The sequence below is a fragment of the Vigna unguiculata genome, chromosome 2 (genome assembly GCF_004118075.2).
Source record: "Vigna unguiculata cultivar IT97K-499-35 chromosome 2, ASM411807v1, whole genome shotgun sequence".
NCBI lineage: Eukaryota > Viridiplantae > Streptophyta > Magnoliopsida > Fabales > Fabaceae > Vigna > Vigna unguiculata.
Genome location: NC_040280.1, coordinates 4766299 through 4783084, shown reverse-complemented (window position 1 = coordinate 4783084; position 16786 = coordinate 4766299). Strand labels below are relative to the sequence as shown.

The following is a 16786-nucleotide window of genomic DNA, read 5'->3' as shown; positions in this document are numbered from 1 at the left end:
CTAAAAGAAATTAAAAACAATATGTATAAAAACTGAAGAATACCTTTTGCATATAAAGACCGAAAAGGTAAAACCTGTTTAACTATATACCAAGAGAATGAATTAACCTATTTTTACATCAATTTCGTTCAATGCAAGTATATAATCCAAACAAAGGAACTGGACCAACCAGTCCACTGTCCTGTGATTTTAGAGAAAACCAGAAAGGCAGCGAGTCAAAAAATAAAATAAAATAAAATCTCATAAACGAAACGTGAGATAGAGAATTCATAGTCCACTTAAACATAGGCATTACAGAAAGGCCAAAATTCATGCTTGAAAAAACAACCACCTTAAACTCAATGACTTATTTTAAGATTACAGAGCAACAACACAAAGGAAAAAAAATAGGTGAAACTGTAACGACAGTGTTGGAGCTCTAGCAGGACAAAAGAAGTACTCTAAGGAAACAGAGGCAGGTAATGAAGTCCCAAATTTTCTGGAAATCCCATTATCAAGTTAAGGTTTTGTAAAGCTTGGCCTGAAGCTCCCTTCACTAAATTATCAATCTGCAACAACACATCAAAATAGTCATGCCAACTATAATATCATAATACCGTTAAATGCATAAAATTTTAGCTAAAGTAAAGTGTATATAAGAGGGAAAAAAACTTATATAACATACAACAGATATAATTATTGCTCTTCCAGGAATTCGATCCGGAAAGACATTGATTAAACAGTAATTAGTCCCCTTCACACTGTGAGTTCGAGGAATGGCGCCATTTTCCAACACCACAACAAATTCTTCTTCCTGAACCACCAAAAATTAGAAAGAGAAGTTGAGAAAGGGACAAATCGAGAAAACATTTTCCACAACAATGAAGAATAACCATCAAGTACCATTTTCAGACCTGCATTCTTCGTATTTGTAGGCATATAAGCAATTCATACATTACATTTTTGTAAAGTAGTGGTAATGACATGTATAGTGAGGAGGTGACAAGCACTGACAAAAATTTTAACCTGATATGAGAGCTTCAGTTGTCGGTGCAGGTCCTCAGTTCTCACTCCTGGAGCCATTTCCACATAAATAGTTGACTGCATTCCACGACTCTGATAAATGGCAAAGTAGATTTTTGTTAATTTTCTTGAAAAGCAAGAAAATAGATCAGAACTCTAAGCTTTACTTACCATTGGAATTAGGTGTGGTGTAAAACTAACGGTGACTTCTGAACCTGCAGCATCAGCAAGTCCCTGTTCTATTTCAGGGACTGCAGACAGCAAAATATGATTATTAGATCTATTCAAATTCAGATGCCATTTGTTCCCAATAGATAAAATCACTAGCTAAGTAGCTATATGCAACAAAAATAGGGTAAGAGTTTAGTAGCCCACAATCAAGTTATGGTTAATTTTCGTTATGAAGCCCCATAAGGCCACAACAAGCCAATCCCCACATCTCTTTTTTCCTAATGGAGGAATACAAGGCTAATTAGCAGAAATCACTCTCGGTTCTTCTTCACACTGGTGTGTTACCCGGAGGGGATCATTATGAATTATTTAAATTGACAATCTAGATTTATATACTCAAAGCATTGTTATCGATATCAGATAATGAAAAATATCAGTGATCCAAAATTCCTTTGTAAAGTTATAATGGAAATTATATGATCCAAAACTCCTTTGTAAAGTTATAATGGAAATTATAACGGGTTATGACGGAAACATTGCGGTCAAAAGAAATATAATACCACCATATATAATTTTTGTTAATATTGTTTGATATTGTTAAGATATTGTTTAGATATTGTTAAGATATTGTTAATCACAATATCAAACAATATCTTCTACTTACTGTATTTATTTTTAGTTACTCTTTTTAGTTATACCTCTCTCCATTATAAACAGATTACCCTATGTGTACTTTATACACAAGGGAGATTAATCTCAATCCCTATTTTCTCTATATTTAACATGGTATCAAGAGCTCTAAACGATCCATGACTGAGAAGGGATCCTTGCAGTAGTTCTTCTTTCCTATACCCTTAGCCTTTAGCCCTAAGTCCTAAGCCTCTTTCGCAATTTTTTTTTTCAGATTTCACCTGATTGCAACTTTGTTTTCTAGTTTGAGGCATTGTTTTTTTTTTAGGGTTTGTTCTACCTCCCTTCATGACTTCTTCCACTTCTACCGCTTCTTCTACTACTTCCACTTTTGCTAGTGCTGCGTCTGATCTTTCCGTGTACACTAACTATGTTAATGTGCACTTATCCATTGACAAGTTAACCGGCCCTAATTATGCCACATGGTCATCAGACGTTAGGTTATGGCTTAAGAGTCAGAGGTATCTTGATTATCTTGTCCCGAAAGCACCTTCTCTCACTCCTGTTGAGGACGATCGTTGGGATACAGTTGATGCTCAATTATGTGTGGTTCTCAAGGGTACTCTTGATCCTTTGCTAAAGCAGATTTTTTGTTCCTACGAAACGTGTGCTCAAATCTGGGAGCATGCCAAGTTATTAGACACCAATGATACTCAACGTCTCTATAGTGTCTGTTCTCAATTTGCAGATCTTATTGCCTCTAAACATCAAGCCTCTATGACTGATTATATAGGCAAAATTCATGCTCTTTTTCATGAGTTCAATGAGTTATTGCCTCCTTCCCCTGACCTTGTCCCAGAGATCGCACAACGATGAAAGTTCTTCATGCTATGGGCATTACACGGACTTGCTGATAAATATTCACATATTTGTGATCAAATTTTGGGTTCCCCAGTTGTCCCAACCTTGACTTCAACCTGCTCTACTCTTTAGCGTGTACTAGAAAAACCCAACATTGATACACCTGCTTCTGTTGATGATTCTTCTGCATTGGCATCTTACCATTATAACAACAAACAGGGAAAAGAGCATCCTAAGTGTGAACATTGTGGCAAGCTAGGTCACAAGATTGACAATTGTTATGCATTACATGAGTATGAACATTGTGGCAAGCCAGGTCACAAGATTGACAAGTGTTATGCATACATGGTCGTCCTCCTCGATCTACTGTAGTTGTTCAGACCGATCTTTCCACACCTTCATCTGTTGGGGATCCTCCTTCTGTTTCATCTGATACACCTGCTATGTTCAACAAATTTCTCAAATGGTAGTATAAGGATCAACAATCTTCTAGTTTCACTGCGTCTGTTGCACACACAGGTACATCTTTTGCTGGTCTAACGCAATCTTCTTCTCCTGGTCCTTGGGTTTTTGATTCAGGAGCCACTGATCATATTACTAGTAACAAATATTTGTTCTCTTCCTTATCCTCTCCTAATCCTTTACCTTCTGTTACATTGGTTGATGGCTCTAGAGTATCATCTCATGGTGTTGGCACTATAAAAATTTTTCCTTCTTTAACCATTCATAATGTTCCTTATGTCCCTGGGTTTTCTTTTAATGTGTTGTCCATCAGTCGTCTAACTCATTCTCTTGATTGTGTTATTTCTTTTACCAACAATTATGTGTTTACAGGATCGGAGTTCGAAATAAGTGATTGGCACAGGATGTGAGTCTCATGGTCTTTATCATCTCCGCCCATCTACACATGTTGGTGCAATTATGGAGTCTCCCTCTCTTCTTCATGCTCAGTTAGGTCATCCAAGCCTTGCCAAGTTACAGCAACTTGTCCCTACCTTGTCCAAGTTGTATCATTTGGAGTGAGTCGTGCCAATTAGGCAAGCATAGTCATACTTCCTTTCCTCGTAGTGTCACATGTGGTGCTTCGTCCCCTTTTGTCGTGGTTCACTCTAACATTTGGGGACCTAGCCGCGTTAAGTCTATTTTAGGTTTTCAATACTTTGTTACTTTCATTGATGATTATTCCATATGTACTTGGTTATTTTTGATGAAAAATCGTTCTGAATTATTTCATATCTTTCAATCTTTTTTTAATGAAATTAAAACTCACTTCGGTGTTTCTATTAAAGTTTTGCGCAGTGATAATGGTTGTGAATATCTTTCTCATTCTTTTAAACAATTTATGGCTTCTCACGGTATTCTGCATCAAACCTGTGCTTATACACCTCAACAAAATGGTGTAGCTGAATGTAAAAATAGACATCTTATTGAAACAACTCACACTCTTTTAATTTATGGAGAGGTTCCTGAACATTTTTGGGGTGATGCTATTCTTACTGCATGTTATCTCGTTAATCACATGCTTTTTTCGGTTTTAGATAATAACATACCTCATTTCATTTTATTCCCTCATGAACCTCTTCATCCCTTACCTCTAAGAGTTTTCGAGTCTACATATTTTGTTCATAATTTCAGTCCTGGTTTTGACAAGCTTTATCCTAAATTACATCAGTGTGTTTTCTTAGGGTTTACAAGATCACAAAAAGGATACAAATGTTTTTCTCCTTGTCTTAACCGTATTTTGTGTCTACAGATGTCACCTTTGATGAGTTCTCCATTTATTTTAAGAGTCAGTCTTCACCTCTGTCTCCATCCAATCCTGTCAACACTACTAGTACATTTAATGTTCCTGTTGTTTGTGACCTTCTTAATGTGTCTTCTTTACCATCAGTTCCTACTCCACAGTTAACCACCACCACGTGACTCCACTCAAGTGTCAACTACTTTGTCTCTTTCGGCTTTGACACTTGAGTCCGACCTTCCTATTGCCCTCCGAAAAGGTATGCGTTCTACACATAATCCCTCTCCCCATTATATTGCTTTGAGTTATCATCGATGTCATTACCTTTTTTATACTTGTCTTTCCTCTATTTCTTCTGTGACCATTCCAAAAACTATCCGTAAAGCTTTAGCCCATCCCGGTTGGCGTCAGGCCATGACAGATGAACTAAGTGCTCTTCACAAGAGTGGAGCTTGGGAACTGGTCCCGTTACCGTTTGGGAAATCTATTGTTGGTTGCAGGTGGGTGTTTGCTATCAAAGTTGGAACTGATGGTACTATTGATCATCTCAAAGCTCATCTTGTGGCCAAAGATTATACTCAAATTTTTGGATTGGATTATGGAGATACCTTTTTCCCCCGTGGCGAAGATGACTTCTGTTCGTTTATTTATCGCCATGGCTGCTGTTTAACAATATCCTCTTCATCAATTAGATGTTAAAAATGTTTTCTTCAATGGTGATTTGCAAGAAGAAATCTATATGGGGCAACCTCCTGGGTTTGTTGCTTAGGGGGACTCTTCTGGGATGGTATGTCGTCTTCGCAAATCCCTATATGGCCTAAAACAATCTCCTAGGACCTGATTTAGAAAGTTTAGCAATGTTATTCAACAATTTGATATGACTCGGTGTGAAGCAGATCATTTTATTTTTTATTAACATTCGAGTGCTGGATGTGTTTACTTGATAGTATATGTTGATGACATCGTTCTTACAGGTAGTGACAACCATGACATCTCTTAGTTGAAACAACATCTTTGTCACCATTTTCAGACCAAAGATCTTGACAAACTCAAATATGTTTTGGGTATTGAGGTGACATAGTCCAATGATGGTATTGTTATATCTCAGAGGAAGAATGTCATGGATATTTTGGAAGAAACTGGGTTGGTGAGTGCAAAGTCTGTTAATACACCCATGGATCCCAATACTAAACTTCTACCAAATCAGGGAGAGCTTATATCTGATTCTGAGCAATATAGAAAATTGGTTGGGAAATTGAATTATCTTATAGTTATTCGTCCTGACATTTTCTTTACAGTCAGTGTGGTAAGCCAATTTCTTAATTCTCCATGTGAAGATCATTGGAGTGTAGTCATTCGTATCTTGAAATATATTAAAGGATCTCATGGAAAAGGATTGTTATATGGTTCTAATAACCATACAAGAGTTGTTTGTTATTCAGATGCTGATTGGGCAGGATCACCTTCTGATAGAAGATCTACATCTGAGTATTGTGTCTCCATTAGTGGTAACTTGATCTCATGGAAAAGTAAGAAACAGAGTGTTGTGGCAAGATCTAGTGCAGAAGCAGAATATAGAGCTATGACCTCAACTACCTATGAACTTGTTTGGCTCAAGCAATTGCTTAGAGTTACAATTTGGAGATATCACTCAAATGACACTTGTGTGTGACAATCACGTTGCTCTTCATATTAGCACTAATCTTGTCTTTCACGAGAGGACCAAACACATTAAGATTGACTGTCATTTCATTCGGGAAAAGATTATGTCTAGAGACATCAAGACTGAATTTGTTAACTCAATTAATCAGTTAGCAGATATTTTTACTAAGTCTTTACGATGACTTAGAATTGATTATATTTGTAACAAGTTTGGCACATACGATTTGTATGCTCCAGCTTGAGTGTAACAAGACAAATTCTCATAGCACTCGTTATGAGCGCGGCCACTTCTTATAAGAATAAGCATTAGCAATAGCTTCATCAATACACAATCACGTTGGAGGAGCAACACACTTGCCATTTTGTTTTCTTAGCTGTTATTTTTAACAAACCAAGTTGAGTGCCTTTTTTAGTTTATGCTAACACTTCTTATTTGTATTGTTTACTTTTGCAATCAATTGCAGAAACCACATAGAAAAGATAAAAAAGACTTGTGATTTCTCACGAGTCAAAGTCTGCGTTTTCAACAATTTTTTTAAAAGGAAAAATGAAGTCCCTTAGTTAGGTGAGTGTCATAAATATATTAGCATATATTTAACTTATGAGTTAGTACAATTTGACTATAACAAAAAAAACTTATATGATAGTTTTTTGCAAAATAGTCCTTACATCTTTTCCCCACCAAGTTACCTCAATCCCTATTTTCTCTATATTCAACAATTTTAATGCAAAAGTAATGTTAGAGTTGTGTCGGAGACAAAAAAGATGTTTTTGAAGCTACAATTTAATAGTGTCTAAAATGTGTTGTAGAAGTGTCATACACATGGTGTGGATACGTGTAGGCTACATGTAGGATATGGGGACACGCCATTGAAGAGGCATATTTGACCTTCATATGTAAAATGTATTATTGGTTGGTTCTGCCTTTACTGGTTATTTTACAATTGCATACCTCTTACAAAAAACTAATCCCTCAATACTTCATTGTCACATACAAAAGTGTAACAAGATGACAGGGTTTTTATTAGTTAAGCTGGAGTTGTCAGATAGAAATACAGAAATCTAATTATAACAACCAAACTAAACTTACCATGGCGATGACGAGTAACACCATAAGAATTGAGACCTTCGGTTACTTCAGTGAACAATAAATTTTCTTTGGCACTACGCCCTGCAACAAGAATCAAGTAATAGAACCACATAGAAATGAGAAGTTACAGCTGAGAATATTTTTGTGGAATAATCGTAATAAAATACAAAAGAGATGCATCAAAATTCTAACCTGCTCCGCTGACACCAGATTTAGCATCAATGATAATATTTTTTATCTCAACTAGACCAGCCTGAAAAAATAAAGAAAACTCAGAAAGAAAGAATAAACTTAACGTTAAAGGGGATATGAAACACTTCAAGCATGATAAAATCAATAAATACAGAAAAATCAGTTTTTAAAATAGTAAGCATAAAGCTGAGCCTAAAATGCTTCCACCCCTGAATACACCTCTTGATTTGACATCTTGAGTAGTCCAGTCAAGTCAAGGTAGAAAAACTTGATAAGTGAGTTTACGACAAGAGGACATCCAAAAGAACAATTCATATATATTATGGTCTATAGTTCATGTTATTGAATAAATGCCAATATGCACATTTTTTTAATTGATAAAAGAATAAATTTATTTAGAGAAAAGGATAGAAATACAAAAGGTTGAAGGAGAAGAAATCAACAAGGAGTAAAAACAAAGGGGTAAAAGAAAAAAATAAATTAGAAAGGAGCTCCTAAAAACTAGTAATAATAAAGAGCTATCCAGTTCCTCCGCATATCTGAAAATAAGCTTAAAAGAAGACCATGAACTAAGCACCATAGAAATATGCTTAAAGTGAATGGTACCTATCAAGCTTAATATCCTAGACCATAAATTTCAAACCACTAGGCAAAGAAAAGACTAGATAAAACTCACAGAACAAAATCCTTAGAACACAAATTAATACCATTATTTGCATTTTGATGAGACTGTTTTCTTGAAAGGAAAATTCACTTTTTGAACATATGCATTGTACACTGTAATGTAAACATCCTGACCTTTATCAGTGGGACAAGGGGAAGTTGAACAGAAGTTGGATAACAACCAGGATTGGCAACTAGACGTGCATTCTTTATTTCCTCCCTTAAAACCTCTGTCAATCCATATACAGCTTCTTTCTGGATAGAAGTAACTAGATTAACTCATGCATTAAAATCAAATTATAAAACAAGGAAGAGGTTTCAACCTGACACTCAATCTTCTCATATATTACATATATGAACACTTGAAAAGAAATAAATGTTGACAGGTCAAATTCATAAACAGTGAAGGCATTGTACTTCATAAAATATATTCATTTTGAAATTATAATTTATAAGGGGTTCAACAGTTTGCTAAGCAAAGTTCAATGAAATGAAAGACAGCATAGAAGCCTATAGTATAAGTTGATAATGTGCTATACTGATTTAGAAAACAGATGGTAGACCTAGATAATTTAGACCCTTTTGTAATCAAAGAGGACAAGATTTCCCACCTGTAAATCTGGTGCTCTATGTGGCTGACCATACCACTCTTCGTACTCAGAAAGATCTTTTAGACGAAAATCCTACAAAATCCCTCTTGTTTACAATTTTGATATGAAGCAAAGCTTTGTTCATAATGATTTATTTTTCAAAAAAAAAAAAAAGAGAGAAAATAGTTATTTAAAACATACTGCTGAAAGATCAACAATCTTCAAGTGATTGGGTAGACCTTTAATTATTTCCTGTTAACAAGAAGATAATCTAAGGAATAATTTTAAACACCGATATACTTTATCCAGTGCTCTCTTGGCCAATATGGAAATTACAAATGTCAAAACACGTAATAAAGAACCTGAGTAGTCCCATGAGGCAAACAACAGAATACAGCATCCACATCAGAAAAGTTTGCATCCTTTACTGCAATCAAATCTGGTAAGTCCTGTAAACATGGGTTAAGTTCAAATTATGTAATTTACATAACAGTACATCAATATGCATATTTCAAATCACGCCCAGAGGATTGTTCAAGAAAATGATGATTAAGAATAACAACAACCTACATGATCATCATAAAAATGGTATACTAATTTCACTAAGAAGAAGCAAAACAGATAGCTCACGACACCCTCCATAAAAAATAACAAAAAATGAACAAAAATATCTCTTTAAAGTACATATCATCATTCCTAAAACCAGCCATACCCGAGTGCTCAAATGTGGGAATACAGAAGAGATCGGCTGCCCAGCTTTCCTATCGGCAGTCATCAGTGCAATCCCAAATTGTGGATGATTCGCCAAGAGTCGCAAAACCTAACCAAAAAATCTTCACAATCTCACAAAAACAGTAACACCTAAGTTGGAACGAAAGCCACTTCACAGTTTACACCTAAGTTGGATACACTAAAAGCACAAGCAAAAGAAAAAAAAAAACAGAATAAATTAATTCTAACTAAGGTTTAAAATTGTGATCACAGTTACGTCAAGATTCTTGATATTGCGGGAAATTGTCACCACAATGCTGCTGAAGTGGTCGCAATTGTAGTTGCAGTGATCCGAGAAACCTTGACATTGTGACAAAAAATCATTTTTTTCAAATTCTTGATTATACCCATCTCACTCTAAGCCATAACTTGTGTTGAAAATCACTGTTACTTGTTTTATTTATTTAAATATTTATTTATTAATTTTCCATGTTCCAACCTCTCCTCACACTAAACCAAACACAGTTAGAACCACTGTGCGTCATGCAGGCTCACCTCAGAACCAGTGTAGCCACTAGCTCCAAGAACACCAACACGAACCGCATTTTGTGAAGATGGATTCCCACTCTTGCTGGAACACTTCACAAGTAGCTTCCTATCTTGTTGCTTTCTCCCCCTTCCAAACTCCTGAACAACACCAACATAAACACCGAGAATCAAACACATTTACCCACAAAAGTAACAACATAAACTCTTGAGAATCAAGCACATTTACCCACAAAAGAAAAAGTGACAGAATCAAAACAAAATTGTGCTCCGTATTCTAATAAATACAAACAAAACATTGTACGGTAACAAAGACAACATTTTACAAAACAAAAAACAAAAAAATAAAAATAAAAAGGATACCTTGGGGTTGTTCCAAGAATGGCCAGTGTGAATACAAAGAGAACTGGAAGAGACTGCGCTCATTTTCTCTAGACAGCGAAGAAGCAAACAAGGGTAGGGGATCAGAGAATTGGGTGTTCACAATTTGTGAAACTGCGAATTTCTTCCTTCTTACATTCGGTTCGGGCTGAAACAATAACCGAATACAGCCTTGGGGTTTAACTCTACTATGTAGTAGAGCTTAAGTACGAAAAACTGGCACCGTCTGCTGAAAAAATATTCTAATTAAATTGAATTGGATTTTATTTTGTTGTTTATCTAAGAATAATTATTCTTTTAAAACTTTATTGCTTTAATATTATAAAAGTTTAAAGAACAGAAAATAAAGAACATTATAAAATTAAAATAAATAGTTTTTATGAAATATTATTTATATTAAATCATTTAAAAATTTATTATTGCATGAGTTTATAAAACTTTTATCACATTCTAATAAATTATTTAAAAAATCAATTATTAAATTGTCAGATGTTACCATATTTGGACTTAAATAATAATCTCTAACGAAAAATCAACTTTTAATAAAATATAAAAATGTAAATAAAATATTAAATTATGATAATGTATTTATTAGTTTTTTGTCATTATAATATTCTGATATATAAAGTGTATATAAAATAATAAACTTATCATAATAATAGATAAATAATCATTAGTTTATTATTATTATAACTATTATCAAGTTGTTGATGTGATCCCAACAAGGTTTATATCACTTGATGAGACCATCGGCGCCGTTGATCGGCGGAAAATGGACTTCGTTCGATAGAAACGGTCTCCAGTAGTCGTTCGCTCAGTGGAAACGATTGGAAAACGCAGCGGAAGATCGGAAATGGAAGTTAACGCTCGATTCTCTCAAGCTTCTCACTGGATTGGTAAACCCGACGAGGTGAAACCTAATCTAGGGTTTAGGGTTTAAGCAGAGACGAAAGGGGAGTGTTCTCAACCTAAGTTTATCATTCATCTCAGCTGTATTGATTCAAGACAATTAGAACAAGACAGTGAATCAATTTCAGCACAAAGTTCACCACGACACATATTCAACAGAGAGGCAAACTCAAAAAACGCAATCAATCATGAACAAAACGGAATCGAACAGAAAAGAAGAAGTAGTAGAGATAAGACAAAGAATACTTATCTCACGGTGGTCCACGAACGAGTGGCTTTGAATACCACTATTTTGGACAACAAAGTGATGCACTCCCAAGAGCACTTTGGTGCCAAATGAAGCCTTAGTTGATGGCTTTGAAGTATACACCAATTGGAGGAATATTTGGACCCCTTGTAGATGCAAAATGCAACACCAAACAGCAACAAAACCTGGCCAAAATAATGAACAAAAATAGCAAATAAACTATGCCAAAGGCATTGGTTAGCTCTCACTCAAGCAAGAAATTGATGGCTCAAAACTTTCCAAAATTGTGGTGTTCAAGTTGGCCTCGGGAGTAGCTTCTAACACCGATTTCAAGCATTTTTGTTGGTCATTGTGGCTTCTAATTGTTGCATCTTTTTAGTTTATTAGTTTTTCTACAATTTGGTCACTTATTTTGGTCAATTTGGAGCATCCTTTGTGCCTTATTTTCTACTCAAAGTTCTCTAAAAGTTTGGTGCTCTCGGGTTGCTCCTCTTTGCCTAAATTTTGTGTACCAATTTTAACTCTCTTTGAACTTGTATTTTGGCCTACTTAGGTGTCTTGGGGAACCACAAGGTGTTCAATCCCATCTCCTAGGTAGAACCTTTCTCATCCATTAGTAATTCGCTTTTAGTTATAAGTGTGTTGAAAGTTCTAAGTGCTTTCTCACCTTACATTAGGCCGCCTAGCTTATATTCAAGTTTTCACGTTGCATAGTGACTTGATTTGTGAGACCAAAGTTTCTAATCTTTTGCCATTTAGGGGTCCGTTTTTAGTGTTACATTTCTTTGAGTCTTTTTTGCTTGTTTTGTGCTTAGTGACTCAAGTGATTCTATTTACTTAGCACTTAGACAATTGTGTGATCTTTGACACCTTTTACAAGTGTATATTGGCAAGGATTGGCCTTGGTATTTAAGAAGTCTTAAAGACTCACCTCGCCTAACCTGGAGGTCCACTTGTGATTGATTTCCTCTACCACACTTTGTTCAAGTTGCATAAGTTCATTCAATCACCATGAGTACATATTCTACATATAGTCCTAGGTTGCATAAGCATGGTAGTCATGAGTTGCATCATACATTTCATAGTGACATTCCATTCTTTGGGGAGGATATAGGACCAATATCATTTAGAGATTGGATATGGGATACAGAGAAATTGGTGCAACCATTGTTTAGTAAATATAGTCAATTTGACATTCTTAGGCATGTTACTTCTAGGTTTATAGGACGTGCATCCGAGTGGTGGCAAGAGAGACAATATAGAGTCAAAAAGGGGAGAACATCATGCATCAATACATTTTATGAATTAAAAACATGCATGTGGAAACATTTCATTCCCCCTTCTTTCAAGATCACTAAAGCCCAACAAGCTAGGATAGAAGACTTCATTAACATTGGGGATGCATTCATCCAAAACATTGCTAAGTTTTCTAGACTAGAAAAGGATTTTAAGCACAATTTGGACTTGCTCTTGAGTGAACAAAGAAAGAGAGAACAATATAAGAGAGAGCAAGCAAAACTTGGAAAGCTTCGAGAGTATGAAAAGAAGTTGAGAAAAGAAAATGAAAGAATTGAGAAGAAGAAAAGAGATGAAGAAGAAAAGGCAAAAGAGGATAATATTAGAAAAGCCAAAGAAGAGAATGAGAGAAAAGACTTTGAAGCAAGAGAGAAATTAAAAAAAGAGAGTGAGTTTGAAAGAAAATCAAAAGTGGTCGAGTTAAAGAGTAATTCAACCTCAAGGAAACTCATTGTTAGGGATTTGGTGTGTAATCCTTCACCAATTCCTTTCATGAATACCCAAGTTCCAAAGGGAGTTTTCCCATCTTTAAACTCTTCTCACTTTTTCATTAAATCTCTTGTTTTGTTTCCTTCTCAAAAATTTTGTTCTTTATCTCATTCCCTTATTTCATCCTCTTCAAAATATAGTGCCAAAATACACTTTGACTTTAAAATTCTTTTCAAAAATCATCCAAGTCAAAGTGTGAAACACTCTTTTTGTGAAGTGGGCCTAATACCAACTTTTTCCAAATTTATAAGCCCACTTTCACATATTCCCCAATCAATTATACTGCATGGTCTTCATGATTTTAATCCAATTCTGTTTGATGACTATTGCAGATATGTTTTTGATCCTGGTGGAACCCAACTTTAGTTGCTGTGAGCCTTAAATTACCCTCTTGATCTGAGGTCATATCCTCTTTAAGTGGGAGGGGATGATGTGATCCCAACAAGGCTTATAGCTTGACTCAACGCCTAAGCCCAAATCATGTTTAAGGCCCAATACATGACCCATATGCACCTTTAAGCCCAAGCCCATCAAGAGGCCCAATAACAAGGAGCATGCTCAAAAAGATCCAATTAGGCTTCATTCAAGATGGCCCAAACCCACATGGGCTTCTCATACTCTTCACATGGGCCAAAGAAGATGTGAAGATTTGAAGAGGTGTCTCAAAGAGCAATAGAATAGCAATAATATTGGCCCATGGTTTAGGCTTTGCTTTCTAGAATAATAAGTCAAACAATGAGTAGTTCAATTGATAAAATTGGGCTTGACTAAGCCCAATAGGAGATTTGGCCATGAGCTATCAAAAGAGCCAAGGTGGACTAAGTGGAAGTCAACACTTCTTCCTACACCTCGTGGAAAATGAATTTTAATTTTTCTTTATTTGCAAAAGTGGGAGTAGCAAGTAAGAGAAGGAGAACATTAATGAGAGGGAACATTTGAAAGTGGTGAGAGAACACAAAACATAAAGGTTGTTTTGTTCTAAAACCACTCCCACACCATTGAGAGAAAGGCCCAAATCCTTGGAAACTCTCCACCCTTCCCTGCGAAATCCACCGTGTCAATCATCTTCCTTGGAAAATCTCCAACCTCCATGCAAAATCGACGGTGTTTGTTCTGTTCCATAAATGGTAAGTGATCCCTGCGAAATCCACTAAAAGGGGGTTTTGAACACGTGGGGAGGGGTGCAACATTTGGTCTCTGCATCCATTCTTCTCGGCTCGAACTCTGCATTTGTTTTGCTTGGACGTTATCACTGTGTTTCCTCTTTATCAAGGCCAAGGCTTTTGTTCCGTTTTGTTAAAGGTAAAATCTTTTTTCTTTTCCCCAACCAATGTCATTGTGGTGTGGTGAAGCAAAAAATGGTGAATGTTTGCGTTTATTCTTTTGAAGTGTAAATATTGGTGGTCGTGGTTGTTTCGTTTTGGTGTGGCATTGAAGCGATGTTTTTGGCAAAACGACAAACGTTTTGGGCGCGACTTGAGGTTTTAACCATTGATTTTATTTTCGTTATTATAACTTGGGTTTTCCTCCTTTTCAATTTGTTAAAACTAATTTTGTATTGCAATTTCATATGTTGCGTGAAAATTGTAAGGTTTTGTATATTGTGAGTTTTAGTGTATGTGGTGTGTTTTAGTCTTTACTATTTAAGAAACATCAAGTGTGTTTTGTAGTAGATGGTTGCCACATCAAAATTATTAATTACAAGGACTAAAACCATAAAATAAAGTGTAATGGAAATCAAAACAAGTAAATTAGTATATTACAAACAATAGAAACATTTAAGTATCGTTTTATATTTGTTTCCTTATTTTAGTGGGTTTCAATCTATTAGTGAACTAGGGATTTTCAAAATTGCTATAGTACCTGATTTAATTAATAATTATTAGAATAAATAGAAGTTTTAGGTTAAGGTATTGCTTGTATAATATCTTGTTATTGTTTGCTGGCTTTCTTTTCTTTTCCCTAACATTAGCACATGGAATGATAGACACTGCTTCAAACATTAATTTGCAAATCATTTCTATTTTTAAAATTCATCACAGGATAGAGCCACTTGTATGTAAAGATTATAGAATTATGTGACTGCTTTGGACCATAATATCCATCTCAAATAATGCTTTAAGTCTTGATGTAGGAATTTACTTAAGACTTAGCAGTTCAAACTCATGTAGTAAAGAATTATATGAAATCTCCAAGGGTGAGCTCCTCTTTTTTGCACAAAAGAATAACTAAGTGTAAGAGATGACAAAACATGTAAAGGTTAAGTGAAAAGAATATATGTTTCACTTATAATTGCACGTTAATTTTTTATTATTCTCTCGTGCTACAACTAATCCAATTTTCTCCTTAAAAAAATGTCTTTTAGAATATTCCATCATTACGCTTTGGCTTCTGATATTTCATTTGATTTGCTCAAGAAGTATATACAGATGGTGGTTGTTGTAGTTGTCATTAATAAAGAATGAAAGGATTTTAACACGAGTATATAAAAAGTATCAATAGTTATCCCCTTTAGCTGTAGTGAAGGAAATGAAGGGTGAGACAATTAGAAATGTGAGAGCTTATGTTGTGGATGATCATTAATTGTTTATTCTTTATTACTTTATAAGTTGCTTGATTTAGATTATAATGTTTGTGGCTTTCCATTTGTGGTTGACTTAGAAGGATTTTTCTTTCGACAAGAATTTGAATGGTTTTATTATTTAACTTTAAATGCTTTTTTCAATGTCAAGCCTCGCTGTAATTGACATAAGATAAGGAGTGTCCCCTTCCAAACAATGAAATAAACATTAACAATGCTACTTGCACTAGGTAAATGAGTTGTGGTTCTTTTAGGCAATGAGTTTCGTTGACTGGCATTTTGGCAAATATTATAGAAACACAATCAAAATCAAAGGTGTTGAAGTTTTTAGGAATGTATTGTAATCTATTAATAATCATGGATAATAGTACTGAACTCATTTTTTAAAACTTAAGGGGTCAGCTTACCAAATTTTCATACTAAATGTTAAAATATGATTTTAGATGAGCTCATATTGACATTTAATCGAATGCTTGTGGGATTTGAGCTTACTGGTTTGCTTTATCTTCTATGTAATCTTTGTTCCTAATGTAGAAATATATTTCCATGCATCGTTTTGATTATGAAGTTTGTGTTTACAAAAACAATAGCAGCGCCAAAAGGGTTGTGTTTGATGCTAATTTTGCAACTATAATTAGTCTTCTGTTTACCAAAGGAATTTACTTCTCTAAGATTTAAATTGTTGCACTTTCGATGTTGGGTATTGGTTGTGGTGTTTGATTTAATTTTCTTGAGCCAAGTATTATTCTAAAATAAGTGAATACAAACATTAAAACTTGAGCTAACACTTCACTAACTCTCCACACAAAAGAATAAGTGATTATGGATTGGTTCATGAGTCGAGGCTCATCAAATCAACATTTCTCAACTTAGATACCAACTGTCCTTACTATATCCATTCGAGAAACCAACCAATAAGACATTCAATGTTGTTGGATAAACTATATTTCTATCACTAGTAAACTGATTCACTATACATTGTTCATAGACCATACGAATATTTAGAAAATCCTGTTGAATTATG

At 34.9% G+C, this 16786-nt stretch overlaps 1 protein-coding gene across 1 annotated transcript; it reads right to left on the bottom strand.

The window, feature by feature from the left end:
- Positions 1–142: 142 nt before the first annotated feature.
- Positions 143–10459, bottom strand: LOC114169090 (probable N-acetyl-gamma-glutamyl-phosphate reductase, chloroplastic). The gene is made up of 13 exons (XM_028054114.1): positions 10223–10459; positions 9869–10000; positions 9315–9422; positions 8965–9051; positions 8804–8854; positions 8624–8695; positions 8148–8267; positions 7350–7410; positions 7158–7238; positions 1174–1253; positions 1006–1095; positions 665–793; positions 143–548 (listed from the first exon to the last, which is right to left on the bottom strand). Exons 1-13 carry the CDS (start codon positions 10283–10285, stop codon positions 441–443), a joined length of 1182 nt encoding a protein of 393 aa, XP_027909915.1. The 5' UTR covers positions 10286–10459; the 3' UTR covers positions 143–440.
- Positions 10460–16786: the final 6327 nt, after the last annotated feature.

Excerpts from the sequence above, each read along its gene's own strand:
- LOC114169090 (XM_028054114.1), bottom strand. The coding sequence starts at position 10,285 with ATGAGCGCAGTCTCTTCCAGTTCTCTTTGTATTCACACTGGCCATTCT. Across the intron at positions 7,239-7,349 it reads ATCTGGTGTCAGCGGAGCAG|GGCGTAGTGCCAAAGAAAAT; the intron begins GTTAGAATTTTG and ends TTCTTGTTGCAG. Across the intron at positions 794-1,005 it reads AACTGAAGCTCTCATATCAG|GAAGAAGAATTTGTTGTGGT; the intron begins GTTAAAATTTTT and ends TTGGTGGTTCAG.